The sequence below is a fragment of the Salvelinus alpinus genome, chromosome 1 (genome assembly GCF_045679555.1).
Source record: "Salvelinus alpinus chromosome 1, SLU_Salpinus.1, whole genome shotgun sequence".
NCBI lineage: Eukaryota > Metazoa > Chordata > Actinopteri > Salmoniformes > Salmonidae > Salvelinus > Salvelinus alpinus.
The window spans coordinates 49,779,373-49,794,073 of record NC_092086.1 but is presented as its reverse complement, the minus strand read 5'-3'; the positions used below and the strand labels follow the sequence as shown (position 1 = coordinate 49,794,073).

The following is a 14,701-nucleotide window of genomic DNA, read 5'->3' as shown; positions in this document are numbered from 1 at the left end:
TGTGCTTGAAAGCCCCCTAGCGGTTGAAACTCATATTCATTTTCAACCAGATGACTGTAGTATGAGTTTATAATTATTTGATTATAATCCCAATTAAACGGATGTATTCATACTTGATCTGTTATATCTTATTATCTGAGGAGATATGAGGAGGTTTGTGCTGTTCTTCACAGGGTTTTGAGCATAGTTTGCTTGTTGTGTATGTGGGCATGTAGGCTGGACAATTTACATCCATTCTCTCCCATCTCTTCTTTAGAGAAGGATGCAGTAGTCCTGTTTGATCCATTCTTCCTTTATCTGAATCTGACCTGCCTAGTGGCCCTCCCAGGCCTGTCCATTATGGAGTGATGGAGCAGGAGAGAAATTGTGTACCTCTAAAATTGCAGGAGGGGGATAAAAACAAGATTAGATCAATGCCCTGGCCGTCTCCAGCCCCGCCGCCACTGCTGCCTACCTGTCACCGTCACCGCCACCCCTGTAGAAATTGACTTGGGGGGGGCGGAAGTGGGAGCCGGACAATGCCTCTGTCTCTCTCTCTCTCTCTCTCTGCCTCTAAGCTTGTCCATTTATTGAATCACTGTCCGTCTCCCTCTATACCCGTTATTCTCTCTGTCTCGCTGGTTGCTAAGCTACTGCCGCTAGCCAGTGTTCTGGAATTGCGGCGAGGTGGGGTGATAGAAAAAGAGAAATAGATAAGCTGTAATACCCAGGAAGGCAGGCAGTGTGCATGCATTGGGCTCTGATTGCTCCTGGCTATGTGTGGGGGATAATGCTCCATGGCTCACATTGTGCTGGGTAAAGAGCTAAAGAGGGGGTCAGATGGCACCCAATTAAAACAGTGAGCCGGACCATCGGGAGGAGAGGGGGGGTTTGGGGCCGGTGACAGGAGATTGGTCTCGACCTCTGTCTCCGCTCCATAGAACACTGGTCAAGCTTTTCACTGAGTCTGAGAATGCAATCACTCTGCCAATATCAGTGTTTGGATAACCAACCGCCACCATGTCACCCCTTTCCTTTTCACTGGGTCTGGGTATAATGAAGACCACCTCGTCGTGTAAGAGAGGGTCCACCTGGGATTTGTTTGAACTCAGGTAGTCTATATATCAGTGGGGTTTACCTTCTGAGATGTGCCCTAGCTCTTCTCATGGCGGACATGTTGTTTGTGTTGTGACGCTGTGCCTCCTGACCCGCTGGCCCCCTGCCTGTCTGGCTCGGAGAGCACTGCTCCTCTCCTCAACAGGTGTCCCAAGGTAACTCAAATGAGAACGTATAGAGAAAGAAAGACCCTGAACTGGCATTTAACGGAGGGGAGAAAGGGATATAGGGATAAAGAGAGGGTGAGCATTTTTCTTCCACAGGCTCTTTTTAAAAGCACATCCACTCTCTGGCTCAATGGGGTTGTTTCATAGCCTGCTGTGTGACACAGAAAGACGGAGACAAAGAGAGAGAGAGAGGGAGGGAGAGAGGTGGCGAGAGAAAGAGGGGGCGAAAGAAGGAGAGGAATCAAGTTAGAAAGTTTAATGAGAGATGTGTAGATCTGCCAAAATGTTTAGGCCAGGAGATTCTTCAATGAGGGAAGTGGGAGAGACATTGTCCCTGGAGATAGGAGGCAGAAAAGGCAAGTTAATTCAATTAAGGCTATGCAATTCAAATTCACTGCCCTCAAACACACAAACAGATACACTCATTCAAACAAATGGATGCGCACGCACGCACACACACACACACACACACACACACACACACACACACACACACACACACACACACACACACACACACACACACACACACACACACACACACACACACACACACACAAACACAAACACACACACATACACATACACATACACACACACACACACAAACACACAGGACAACGCTACAACAAATGAAGGCAATGAAGCCATTATCTCCCTGAAACAACTTGAATGACTAATGGATGTAGCCTGTTAAGGGGTTGTTGAGAGGAGCAGTCAGAAACACTCTGCTGCTGTGTACCTGGAGTCTCTGTCAGGGGGGAACTAATGACTACATTTAGCTCTATGTGATCAACTGTCCCACGGGTCACAGTGCCCACAACCCCAGACATGCCCCCCCCCCCCCCTCTCTCTCTCTCTCTCTCTCTCTCTCTCTCTCTCTCTCTCTCTCTCTCTCTCTCTCTCTCTCTCTCTCTCTCTCTCTCTCTCTCTCTCTCTCTCTCTATCTCTCTCTCTCGCTCTCTCTCTCTCTCTCTCTCTCTGTTTCTCTCTCGGTCTCTATTTTTCTGTTTCTCTCTTTTATACTCCCTAACCTTCTCTCTGTTTATCGGTGTTTCCTGTTGCTTAATCCCCTCTCTCTCTCTCTCTCTCTCTCTCACTTAATCTAGACCCCCACTCACACTCACTCACTCACACACAAGCCAGTCGCACACACACTTAGTTCATCTAATGAAAACTTGGCTGCAGGTAATCTATTAGACTAATTGAACTGGATCAACATCCTAAGAAGTCTGCCCCCAGCTGCACCTCTGGAGAAGGGATGTGGAGATGAAGGGGTTGGGGAATGGAGAAGTGTATGGAGGGTGGGGAATCTACTCTGCTGTGTTCAGGTGCTGCCATGCCCTGTGTGAAGGCCTCTAAAGACATGGGTGGAGGTGGAGTGGGGAGGTGGAAGGGGGAGGTGGAGGTATGGGCTAAACCCCTCCCTGTTGCTAAGGGATGTCTTCACTTAGTTTGTGTTGCTAGGCTGCCAATTCCCCCGTGCTAAGTGGAAGCGTTTTCCCTTCTCCTTCGTCCAGGCACACCATCTCTCTCTCCCTCTCTTCTTCCCTCCCTCCTTTTCTCAACCAAAATAACTTTACCAACCATCCATCACTACGCTCACAGGGCTACTGTTGCTAAGGAACAAGTCTGAGACACACATACATGTCTATATGTACTTTCCATATCTATTTATATCTTTATACACAGGCCTACATGCTGTGTGTCATGATATGAAATAATAATGAGCTCATGCCACCTGTGACCTGTGTGTTGAGTTCTGTATTGCATCTAGTGTCACTAATGATGTAGATAATTGACCAAACCGAACGTGCTGCTTCTCAGAAAATATAACTTCTGTATTCCACATATAAGCCTCAGTTTTACCAACAGGTTGTGTGCAGCAAATGGACGAAAAATATAATTCATTGACTTCAAAGTCTGTGGAAATGTTGTGAACAAGTCTTTGTAAGCAGTTTCATATCAAAAAGTTTGAAAGTAACAGAATTTTCATCCAAGAACTTCCTCTTCACCCTGGCTGTACTTTGCATTGCAACCGTATTTGACTTTGCGTGGGCTGCAGTTTAATGTTTCATAAATAGACGACTGTGTGCTTTATCGTTAACGGGGAGGCAGGCTGTATTTACAAAGGAATCGACATTTAAATCCATGTCTGTTTCTATAATGACAATACACTATTAAATGAATGAACAGAATGACATCTACGCAGCATTAGTTGATACCGCCAACTGTTGTCATTTACAAGTCCCTGATCGAAATGAGAAACGGCTAATAGGATTATTCCAGCTTGGTGGACACCAAACACTTTGTTTGATCTCCAGTTATTATACAGTGATAAATAAACTGTAATTGACCCCCTAGAAGTGCAATTAAATATATTTGTGTAACGAGCTAATCGGTGTTTGTACACACGCTTCTCAGTTCGCAGCCTAAAGCTGCTTATAGCCAGACATAACGTGAGCATCCTAAATTGGTTTTCACAGGCTTTGTTTAGAGGATCAACAGAATATTCGGTCTGGGGGCTTAAATATTCTCTCACATTATCTGAGGGAGTATTTTTTTGAAAGCATCGTCATAGCCTACACCTGCCCACCATAACGTCGGTGCCATTGCTTCTTCATATAATAGCCTACTCCACAATGCCCAGGGACAAGACGAGCATAAATGACTGTAAGGTTATTATAATACTCCTGTTCAAATATAATAAATACTGAACCGTGGAGGTTCTGTGCATAATAGTAGTGTTCTGGTCTATGATGAGAAAATACTGTTTACTACTCAGAATGATATCACTTCTGTTCCAAGTCAATGTTCTCGACACTCAAAGTCATTGTGGATGCCAGAGATAATGACCTATGAGAATACGGTTCCCCGTTTGGCCATTAAAGAGGGCTTGATGGTACTAAAGATAACAGATGGTAATGGGAGCAGGAGAATAATATTACTGTAGCAGGTGATCATCATGAGAAGAAGAATATGAACAGTTGGATACAATTTGCCTCTTAATAAGGCTCCTTGTGAGGTCCTCTATCTTGACACAAGCTCAACACCGAAAGCCAAACTGGGAAGGGAAAAAGTCCTTACAAACCATTGACGATATGCATAATTGTCACGCCCTGGCCTTAGTATTCTTTGTTTCCTTTATTATTTTAGTTAGGTCAGGGTGTGACATGGGGAATATATGTGTTTTTGTATTGTCTAGGGTGGTTGTATGGTTTAGGGGGTTAAGTAGAGTAGATGGGTTTGTGTTTAGTGTAGGTGTCTAGCTGTGTCTATGGTTGCCTGAATGGTTCTCAATCAGAGACAGATGTCATTAATTGTCTCTGATTGGGAGCCATATTTAAGACAGCCATAGGCACTAGGTTAATGTGGGTAGTTGTCTATGTTGTACGTTTGTAGCTTGTGTGTGCACTTACGTCTTTAGCTTCACGATCGTTTGTTGTTTTGGTTTCAGTTTGTTAAAGTGTTCGTTGCGTGTTTTTCCTTTTCTCTAAAATAAAAGAATGTATTTTGCACACGCTGTGCCTTGGTCCACTCTCTCTCAGCAAGACGATCGTGACAGAATTACCCACCAAAGGACCAAGCAGCGTGTGAAACAGCAACAGGACCCACTTACACAGGATTCATGGACATGGGAGGAGATATTAGATGGAAAGGGACCTTGGGCACAACCGGGAGAATATCGCCTCCCTCGTGAAGAGCTGGAGGCAGCTAAAGCCGAGAGGAGGCGATATGAGGAGGCAGCACGGAAGCAAGGCTGGAAGCCCGTGAGTACAACCCAAAAATTTCTTGGGGGGGGGGGGCTGAAAGGGAGTGTGGCGAAGTCAGGTAGGAGACCTGCGCATACTCCCTCTACTTACCGTGGAGAGCGAGAGTACGGGCAGACACCGTGTTACGCAGTAGAGCGCATGGTGTCTCCTGTACGTGTTCATAGCCCGGTGCGGGTTATTCCACCTCCCTGCACTGGTAGGGCTAGATTGAGGATTGAGCCGGATGTCATGAAGACCGCCCAACGCATCTGGCCACCAGTGCGTCTCCTCGGGCCGGTTTACATGGCACCAGCCTTACGCATGGTGTCCCCGGTTCGCCTACATAGCCCGGTGCGGGTTATTCCACCTCCCCGCACTGGTCGGGCGACGGGGAGCATACAACGGGGAGCATACAACCAGGTAAGGTTGGGCAGGCTCAGTGCTCAAGGGAGCCAGTACGCCTGCACGGTCCGGTATTTCCGGCGCCACCTCCCTGCCCCAGCCCAGTACCACCAGTGCCTACACCACGCACCAGGCTTCCAGTACGTCTCCAGAGCCCTGTTCCTCCTCCACGCACTAGCCCTGTGGTGCGTGTCTCCAGCCCATTACCACCTATGCCTACGCCACGCACCAAGCCTCCTGTGTGTTCCCAGAGTCCTGTGCGTCCTGTTGCTGCTCCCCGCACTAGCCCTGAGATGCGTGTCTTCAGCCCGGTACCACCAGTGCCGGCACCACGCACTAGGTCTAATGTGCGTATCCAGGGTCCAGTATGCCCTGTTCCTTCTCCCCGCACTAGCCTGAAGGTGCGTGTCCTTAGCCCGGTACCTCCAGTTCCGGTACCACGCACCAGGCCTACAGTGCGCCTCAGCCGGCCAGTCTACCGTCTGCCCAGCGCCATCTGAGCTATCCGTCTGCCCAGCGCCATCTGAGCCGTCCGTCTGCCCAGCGCCGTCTGAGCCGTCCGTCTGCCCAGCGCCGTCTGAGCCGTCCGTCTGCCCAGCGCCGTCTGAGCCGTCCGTCTGCCCAGCGCCGTCTGAGCCGTCCGTCTGCCCAGCGCCGTCTGAGCCGTCCGTCTGCCCAGCGCCGTCTGAGCCGTCCGTCTGCCCAGCGCCGTCTGAGCCGTCCGTCTGCCCAGCGCCGTCTGAGCCGTCCGTCTGCCAGGAGCCGCCAGATCCGTCCGTCTGCCAGGAGCCGCCAGAGCCGTCCGTCTGCCAGGAGCCGCCAGAGCCGTCCGTCTGCCAGGAGCCGCCAGAGCCGTCCGTCTGCCAGGAGCCGCCAGAGCCGTCCGTCTGCCAGGAGCCGCCAGAGCCGTCCGTCTGCCAGGAGCCGCCAGAGCCGTCCGTCTGCCAGGAGCCGCCAGAGCCGCCAGTCAGCCAGGATCCGCCAGAGCCGCCAGTCAGCCAGAGCCGCCAGTCAGCCAGGATCCGCCAGAGCCGCCAGTCAGCCAGGAGCCGCCAGTCAGCCAGGATCCGCCAGAGCCGCCAGTCAGCCAGGATCCGCCAGAGCCGCCAGTCAGCCAGGATCCGCCAGAGCCGCCAGTCAGCCAGGATCCGCCAGAGCCGCCAGTCAGCCAGGATCCGCCAGTCAGCCAGGATCCACCAGAGCCGCCAGTCAGCCAGGATCCGCCAGAGCCGCCAGTCAGCCAGGATCCGCCAGGATCCGCCAGAGCAGCCAGGATCCGCCAGAGCCGCCAGTCAGCCAGGATCCGCCAGAGCCGCCAGTCAGCCAGGATCCGCCAGAGCCGCCAGTCAGCCAGGATCCGCCAGAGCCGCCAGTCAGCCAGGATCCGCCAGTCAGCCAGGATCCGCCAGTCAGCCAGGATCTGCCAGTCAGCCAGGATCTGCCAGAGCCGCCAGGATCTGCCAGAGCCGCCAGTCAGCCAGGATCTGCCAGAGCCGCCAGTCAGCCAGGATCTGCCAGAGCCGCCAGTCAGCCAGGATCTGCCAGAGCCGCCAGTCAGCCAGGATATGCCAGAGCCGCCAGTCAGCCAGGATCTGCCAGAGCCGCCAGTCAGCCAGGATCTGCCAGATCCGCCAGCCAGCCATGAGCAGCCAGATCCGCCAGCCAGCCATGAGCAGCCAGATCCGCCAGCCAGCCATGAGCAGCCAGATCCGCCAGCCAGCCATGAGCAGCCAGATCCGCCAGCCAGCCATGAGCAGCCAGATCCGTCAGCCAGCCATGAGCAGCCAGATCCGCCAGCCAGCCATGAGCAGCCAGATCCGTCAGCCAGCCATGAGCAGCCAGATCCGTCAGCCAGCCATGAGCAGCCAGATCCGTCAGCCAGCCATGAGCAGCCAGATCCGTCAGCCAGCCATGAGCAGCCAGATCCGTCCCTCAGTCCGGAGCTGCCGTCCCTCAGTCCGGAGCTGCCGTCCTTCAGTCCGGAGCTGCCGTCCTTCAGTCATGAGCTGCCGTCCTTCAGTCATGAGCTGCCGTCCTTCAGTCATGAGCTGCCGTCCTTCAGTCATGAGCTGCCGTCCTTCAGTCATGAGCTGCCGTCCTTCAGTCATGAGCTGCCTTCCAGTCATGAGCTGCCTTCCAGTCATGAGCTGCCTTCCAGTCATGAGCTGCCTTCCAGTCAGCTGCCTTCCAGTCATGAGCTGCCTTCCAGTCCGGAGCGACCCCTCAGTCCGGAGCGACCCCTCAGTCCGGAGCGACCCCTCAGTCCGGAGCGACCCCTCAGTCCGGAGCTACCCCTCAGTCCGGAGCTACCCATCCGTCCGGTGGCGCCCTCTGGGATGGTCTTCAGTCCGGGACTTGCTACAAGGGTCGCCGCTCCAGAGGCGCCACCAAAGCGGGTATTGACAATGGTGGAGTGGGGGCCTCGTCCCGCGCCCGAGCCGCCGCCATGATGGGGGCCCCCCCGGACCCTCCCCTTCTGTTTCAGGTTCTGCGGCCGGAGTCCGCACCTTTGGGGGGGGGGGGTACTGTCACGCCCTGGCCTTAGTATTCTTTGTTTCCTTTATTATTTTAGTTAGGTCAGGGTGTGACATGGGGAATGTATGTGTTTTTGTATTGTCTAGGGTGGTTGTATGGTTTAGGGGGTTAAGTAGAGTAGATGGGTTTGTGTTTAGTGTAGGTGTCTAGCTGTGTCTATGGTTGCCTGAATGGTTCTCAATCAGAGACAGATGTCATTAATTGTCTCTGATTGGGAGCCATATTTAAGACAGCCATAGGCACTAGGTTAATGTGGGTAATTGTCTATGTTGTACGTTTGTAGCTTGTGTGTGCACTTACGTCTTTAGCTTCACGATCGTTTGTTGTTTTGGTTTCAGTTTGTTAAAGTGTTCGTTGCATGTTTTTCCTTTTCTCTAAAATAAAAGAGAATGTATTTTGCACACGCTGCGCCTTGGTCCACTCTCTCTCAGCAAGACGATCGTGACAATAATATGAGCCTTGGAGACTCTTCCAGTAACTGGAATATGTACAGCCAATCATATAGCCTATCACTAGGGCACATGTACGTTTTTCAATACAAAGGCATGGTTGAGAAGGTTAACTCCATAGGGGGCGAAGACAATAAGCTCTCATACCCAATCTTCAATCTGCATGTAGTTGATGGTGATTACGGTTGCTTTCCGTTTGTCAGAGCATCTAAACCTGCATCTCGTTGGCGGTACTGCAGAGATCTTAATGTTTGTCGAGGGAGTTGCCTCCTCGGCAGCTGAACTAGCTTGACTGTGCACTTGAGAGAGAAACTGCTATTTGAATAAGGAATGTTAATAAAACAGAGAGAGGCTGTTAATCTCAGCGAAAGTAGCACTGGCGTCCACACACACAAAGTATGCAGAGAGAGGAGGAATGGAAATAGACTTCTCTGCTGAAAAGTTTGCCCAGACTGATCAACTTGATTACATTTCTCCGTCTCTCAATTCAAGAAGTCTGTCTCTGGATGTGTCTCTCTCTGACTGTGCTTCAGGTTGTACTGTCACGGTGGCATTTGGAGGATGAGTGCAGAATTTAACTGTACAGTACATTAGGTTATTTTCAGATCCCTCCTTCGTTGTGAGGCCTCCTGTTTTATTATGCAGTGAATATTAGAACGGTGGCACTTCAGGGAGAAATGCAGCTTGAGCAAAATGTTGTAGAGATCGATACACGTATCTCCCATCATTAAGGTTGTAAAGATTTGTCATACCATACATCCATCAGAAATCATATAATGGGAGTTCTTTAGTGTTGGTGGTGACAGACCAATACCAATCCTTATGCCATTGATTACATATTCTAATAATAACACTCGATATGCCTGCTGTCACTGACAGTCGATGAGGGCTGCATAAATCGTTCGATTGTCTACTGTTCGCACCCGCCCACCCACCTCCCCTCATGGAGATCCACAGGGGAACTCACCAGCCCTTTAAAATGCACGAGAGACTAGCCAGGAAAGCACACACACGCGGGCACAGGTGCGCATGCAGGGCAGTCTTACATACAGACTTACACCTTCTTCGAGATGTCCAATGGGACCCGCTTAAGAGGTTCGAGCTACGTAGAAGTTGTGTTCAGTTTATTACTTTGACTTGCAAGTATGACGCTGAATACGGCATCTGGTTAGGGTTGTGATAGTTTCTCTCCGCTGATACGCAGCGACTTTTGGTAGTGCTGCTATTACCGAAATTAAAAGAAGATTGTATATTTCTCATTTGATTTTTACTTTGGTTTGTTTTCACAGTCACATGACGCAACGTGCAACTGCGAGACAGGGTTTAGCCGTGAGTGTGTGTCTGTGGAACCGCGTGCGCCCATAGCTGCCATAGCGCTGTCAGACTGACATCCACGGAGACATGAACGGCTCTTTCTTCGACCAAGCCCAGGGCGCACTATTCAACAGGAGCCAAGTCCTCGCCGGTACTCTGGTGAACTGCTGCAACGGGACGGACGTGGCAACCAGTGACGGCGGCTCGCTGGCGCTGCCTTCGGACGAGCGGAAACTCTTTATCAGTCGCGTCGTACAGATCGCGGTCCTGTGCGTACTGTCGCTCACCGTCATGTTTGGCATCTTTTTCCTCGGCTGCAACCTCATGATCAAATCGGAGAGTATGATTAACTTTATGGTGAAGGACCGGAGACCTTCCAAAGACGCAGAGGCGCCGGTGATGATAGGACTCAGCTAGTCTATGGCGCCGGGATGGAGAATGGTGTGTAGCCGCGCGCCACGGACCCATAGCTTCAACACGCTGTCTTTGGGGCGGCACGATGATATGCAAAGCGTTTGATTTCCTTACAAAACATGTTTGGCAGTATAGACTGCAATTGCAGTCAAGCGCAGCCAATTCCTCACCTCAAACGTTTAAGGAGAACCAGGAATGCATCGTTGTTTACGCATAGGCTGTTGGATATTGTTTTGTTTTTGACTGTCAACTTGAAAAAAGTAATGGACTCTTGTGATAAAAATGTTTACACGTTGTTACCTCAAATTATATTTGCAAAAGTCGATATTTCCATGATTGTTTAACAACTTTACGCATGCATATTGTATATCTTTTCCATTTCAGTTCTGACAGTAGGCTATACATTTTGGACGTGGGAATTCTCTGAAAATATATTTTTCTTGGTCCCGTTTCTAAGTAGCATGTCTGGCAAACACTCAAGGTGCTGGAATCTTGCATGTTTAATAACTAACCCCATCGCTGCCTCAACGACTGTTTTCATGTCCAGTTCAGCATGCACGCGGCTTGGTCTGTAGCCTGCAGTACAAAGTGGTATTTGGACCTACTGTTTTTGCACTTTTTGAAAGCACCTGATGCTGCATGATTTTTGTACCAAGATGAAACCTGAATGAAAAGTGCAGCATGCTACGAATAAACGTGACGTTGTCGTATCTCTTCATTGATATCTATTGTACATGTTACAGGCTACGTGTTGCAGTGGATTAGATTTATTCATGTATGGCATAGGCCTATCGCACAAAGCAGCATAAATAAGCAGTATATATTCAACAAGTGAGTTACATTTAAAATGTGATCGAGGACCTTGTGCATGTTATACTGTACTGTAATAGGAATAACAATAACAGTAACAATAATAATAATGTAATGACAGTAATAATAACAACGATGATAATAATAACAATAATAATGTTACTAGTCTATTATAATTATAACAATATATTATAAGGAAATGGTTTTTAGACACAAGTCTAAACTTTTCCTTCATTTGCACACAATTACATACATAAATAACTGTGTAAAATCTAATATTGTTCAAATGCATAGATTTTAATTGGCTGTAAGACTGGTTCGTTTTAATGCACAGGTGAACGATTACTCAACACTATTAAATATAGTGCACTCATGCCTTGACTTTTATAAAAATGAATTTGTGAATTTCTTATCTGACGATAAAGTGGAGATAATCCACAGAGGGTATGTTTCACAGATGCCTTCTCTCTATAAAATCCATGCAGTCAAATAAAGTCTAGGTTGAGTAGAGACATACCTCACTGGGCAGAAACTGGTTGAATCAACGTTGTTTCAATGTAATTTGTCAATTTACTGTGACGTGGATCTACGTGCAAAATACATTGTGTTTGAAAAAGTAATCAACGTTAACTTGTTTTGAGGATGTAATTTCAACCACAGAATTATGTCATAATTGTAACCAATGTTCAACATATACAAACTTTGTATAAAATATGTTGCATTTGTACCTTTGAAACAATGTCAGATCTTCAATGTTATATACACCATCAGAAATAATACATATAGGCTGGGCAACATCTCCTACTGGTCTCCCAACCAGAGATTGGCTTTGATATTTCACTGACCACTACCATTGTGCTAACGCGTGAATGATTGATTATCGATAGATCTCTAAATAACTAAATATATTCACTGTTCCTATCGAAGTCATTCCAAAGGGTAGGTTTAAACAGAGCAAATAAAATGTAACAATACGTTATAAGTCATATCCTCAATATTATACTATTTAGGCCTATATAGCATTTGCGAAGTCATCAACATCTATTGTTTCAATTCAACCCAGAATTCAACCAGAAATAGACAATATATAAAGTATAGGTCTATGGTTTCAAGCTTTAATTGATTTCAATGTAATCTTCAAGTTAATCATTAATATGTTCGATTCTCATCTTCATCTCAACCAAACATTTAAGTTAAAGCATATAACTAAATAAAACCAAACTTTATTTAAAGTGCATTCAAAGTTTGATTAGGTTCGATTTAGTCTTATTCTTTAACTTGGATTTTTGGTTGAGATGGAGATGTGAATCCAACATATAAACGATTAATTTGTAGGCAAACTGGATATTGAATTGTGTTTGGTTGTCAACGCAACCAGATATAAACATTTGAAGGAGAGGTATTTTCAGCTTGCATAGTTATGCACAGTTCAGACGCCGAATTTATGGCGAGTTGAAGTGAATAGAAATTATGAGCGGGCTGGCACGGTGAAGAGCTTTGCTTGACGTACGGATTGGTTTCATACAAGACCATGTATGAGACCATGACTGTGCTTCCGTTGTGGGTGTGGTAGCGAAGCAGCCTTTATTTGCATACACATGTGTTAATACGCATTGCCATGTCTCCCGACAGTGGAAGAACTTCTCTGGTGGGCCACATGAAACACCAGCACCGCGCCGAAAGAGCCGCAGAGGCTGCCGAAACTATTATCAAAAGTCCGACGAGGGGGCACTCTATCCCCGCTCTTCCAACGAGACAGTGAAGTGTTTTTGTTAGGTGCGGCGATAGAGCGCTGTTTGTACTAGGGCTAAGTCTGGCTTTAATTCCACTTTGGCTTTAATTCCAGTTTGTATAAACGTTTATAATTGATATGTTGGATTCATGTCTCCATCTCAACCAAAAATCTAAGTTAAAGAATAGGACTAAATCAAATCAAACTTTATATAAAGTCCATTTAAAGTTTGATTTGATTTCGTCCTATTCTCCAACCTAGATTTTTGGTTAAGATGGAGACGTGAATTCATTATCCAACAGTTATTCATTTGTAGACAAACTGGAATTAAAGCCAGACTAAGTCCGTGGCACAAAATATACATCTCCTGCTTTTACAACTGATTGAAAGTGCAGTTCTAACACATTTAGATGACAACTTAACCAAACATCTGATATTGTTTTTCCATTGGAATTTGGTTGTGCCTTTAGATGGTTGAAATCATAGTGTAAACACATTGGGAATTCAACACACTTCTGGCTGTCTTATTGAGTAGGTGAGTAAAGGTTGAAATCTCATTGATGGATGTCTCAACCAAATATTACCCACATTTCCACTTTTCAATGATGTGGTGTGCCCAGTGGGAGAGTAGCCTATGGTTCAGACTTCAGAGTCAGACTGAGGTATGCCTGCAAGTCTGGTCAAATACTCTTAGCACTCAGCAAGGCGCTAAGTCTTCTCTCAATGCAGGCTCCAGTCCATGAGACTCTTAAGTTGCCACACACTCTCACACACACACTCTCACACACACCCTCTCACACACACCCTCTCACACACACCCTCTCACACACACCCTCTCACACACACACACACACACACACACACACACACACACACACACACACACACACACACACACACACACACACACACACACACACACACACACACACACACACCCGGGGGCATGAACCTCCAAAGTTATGAGGAATACTGGGCAGTGAACAGCTAACATTGGGAACAGCTAACATTGTGAACAGCTAATATTGGGAACAGCTAACATTGGGAACAGCTAACATTGGGAACAGCTAACATTGGGAACAGCTAATATTGTGAACAGCTAACATTGGGAACAGCTAATATTGTGAACAGCTAATATTGGGAACAGCTAACATTGGGAACAGCTAACATTGGGAACAGCTAACATTGGGAACAGCTAACATTGGGAACAGCTAACATTGGGAACAGCTAACATTGGGAACAGCTAACATTGGGAACAGCTAACATTGTAAACAGCTAACCATATACTCCCGGTCCAAGGCCTACAAGCTAAACTTCAACACTTTTATCCAGTACACTGAATAAGGGCTTGTAAACCTAATAATAAAATCATTTACACTGTCTACCTTGAGATGAGAGCCTCAGCTAAAACCCATAGGACTGGACTCACACCATATTGGGTTCACAGGATCTGACCAGTTGTCTCTAGTCAAACCCTGCAATTGACTGACCACACCAGTTGACCGCAATTAGGAACCCTTTCACCCCTCTACACCTCCTCACACCCCTGGTGCATCTATCTACTGGACCCTAAGGGCTTTGGTCCAGGCACACTGTCTGTCCTCAAGACATCCACATTAATCTCTAAACAATCCTGGGGCAGAGAGAGGGACAGAGAGAGAGAGAGAGGAGAGGAAAGACACACAGAGATAGGGAGACAGACAGACAGACAGACAGAGAGTGAGAGAGAGAGAGAGAGAGAGAGAGAGAGAGAGAGAGGGAGAAAGAGAGAGAGAGAAAGAGAGAAAGAGAGAGAGAGGGAGAGAGAAAGAGAGAGAGAGAGAGAGGGAGAAAGAGAGAGAGAGGGAGAGAGAAAGAGAGAGCGTGTGCAGCTGAATGCAGTCTCACTATGGCTGACATCTCTGGGCATTATACAGCCAAGAAACAGCTAAATGCACCTTCAGACATCTATCCTTCCCTTTCTCTTTTTCTCCCTTCCTCTTTCCATCTCTACCTGCTGTCACCCACAGCCTGTGAATTACGTCTCTTAAA

The 14,701-nt window shown here is 47.7% G+C and overlaps 1 protein-coding gene across 1 annotated transcript; it reads left to right on the top strand.

The window, feature by feature from the left end:
* The first annotated feature begins 9,374 nt into the window (after nt 1–9,374).
* LOC139578988 (reprimo-like protein) lies at nt 9,375–10,846 on the top strand. Its single transcript, XM_071407160.1, has one exon. It carries the CDS (start codon nt 9,802–9,804, stop codon nt 10,129–10,131), a length of 330 nt encoding a protein of 109 aa, XP_071263261.1. The 5' UTR covers nt 9,375–9,801; the 3' UTR covers nt 10,132–10,846.
* The last annotated feature ends 3,855 nt before the right edge of the window (nt 10,847–14,701 follow it).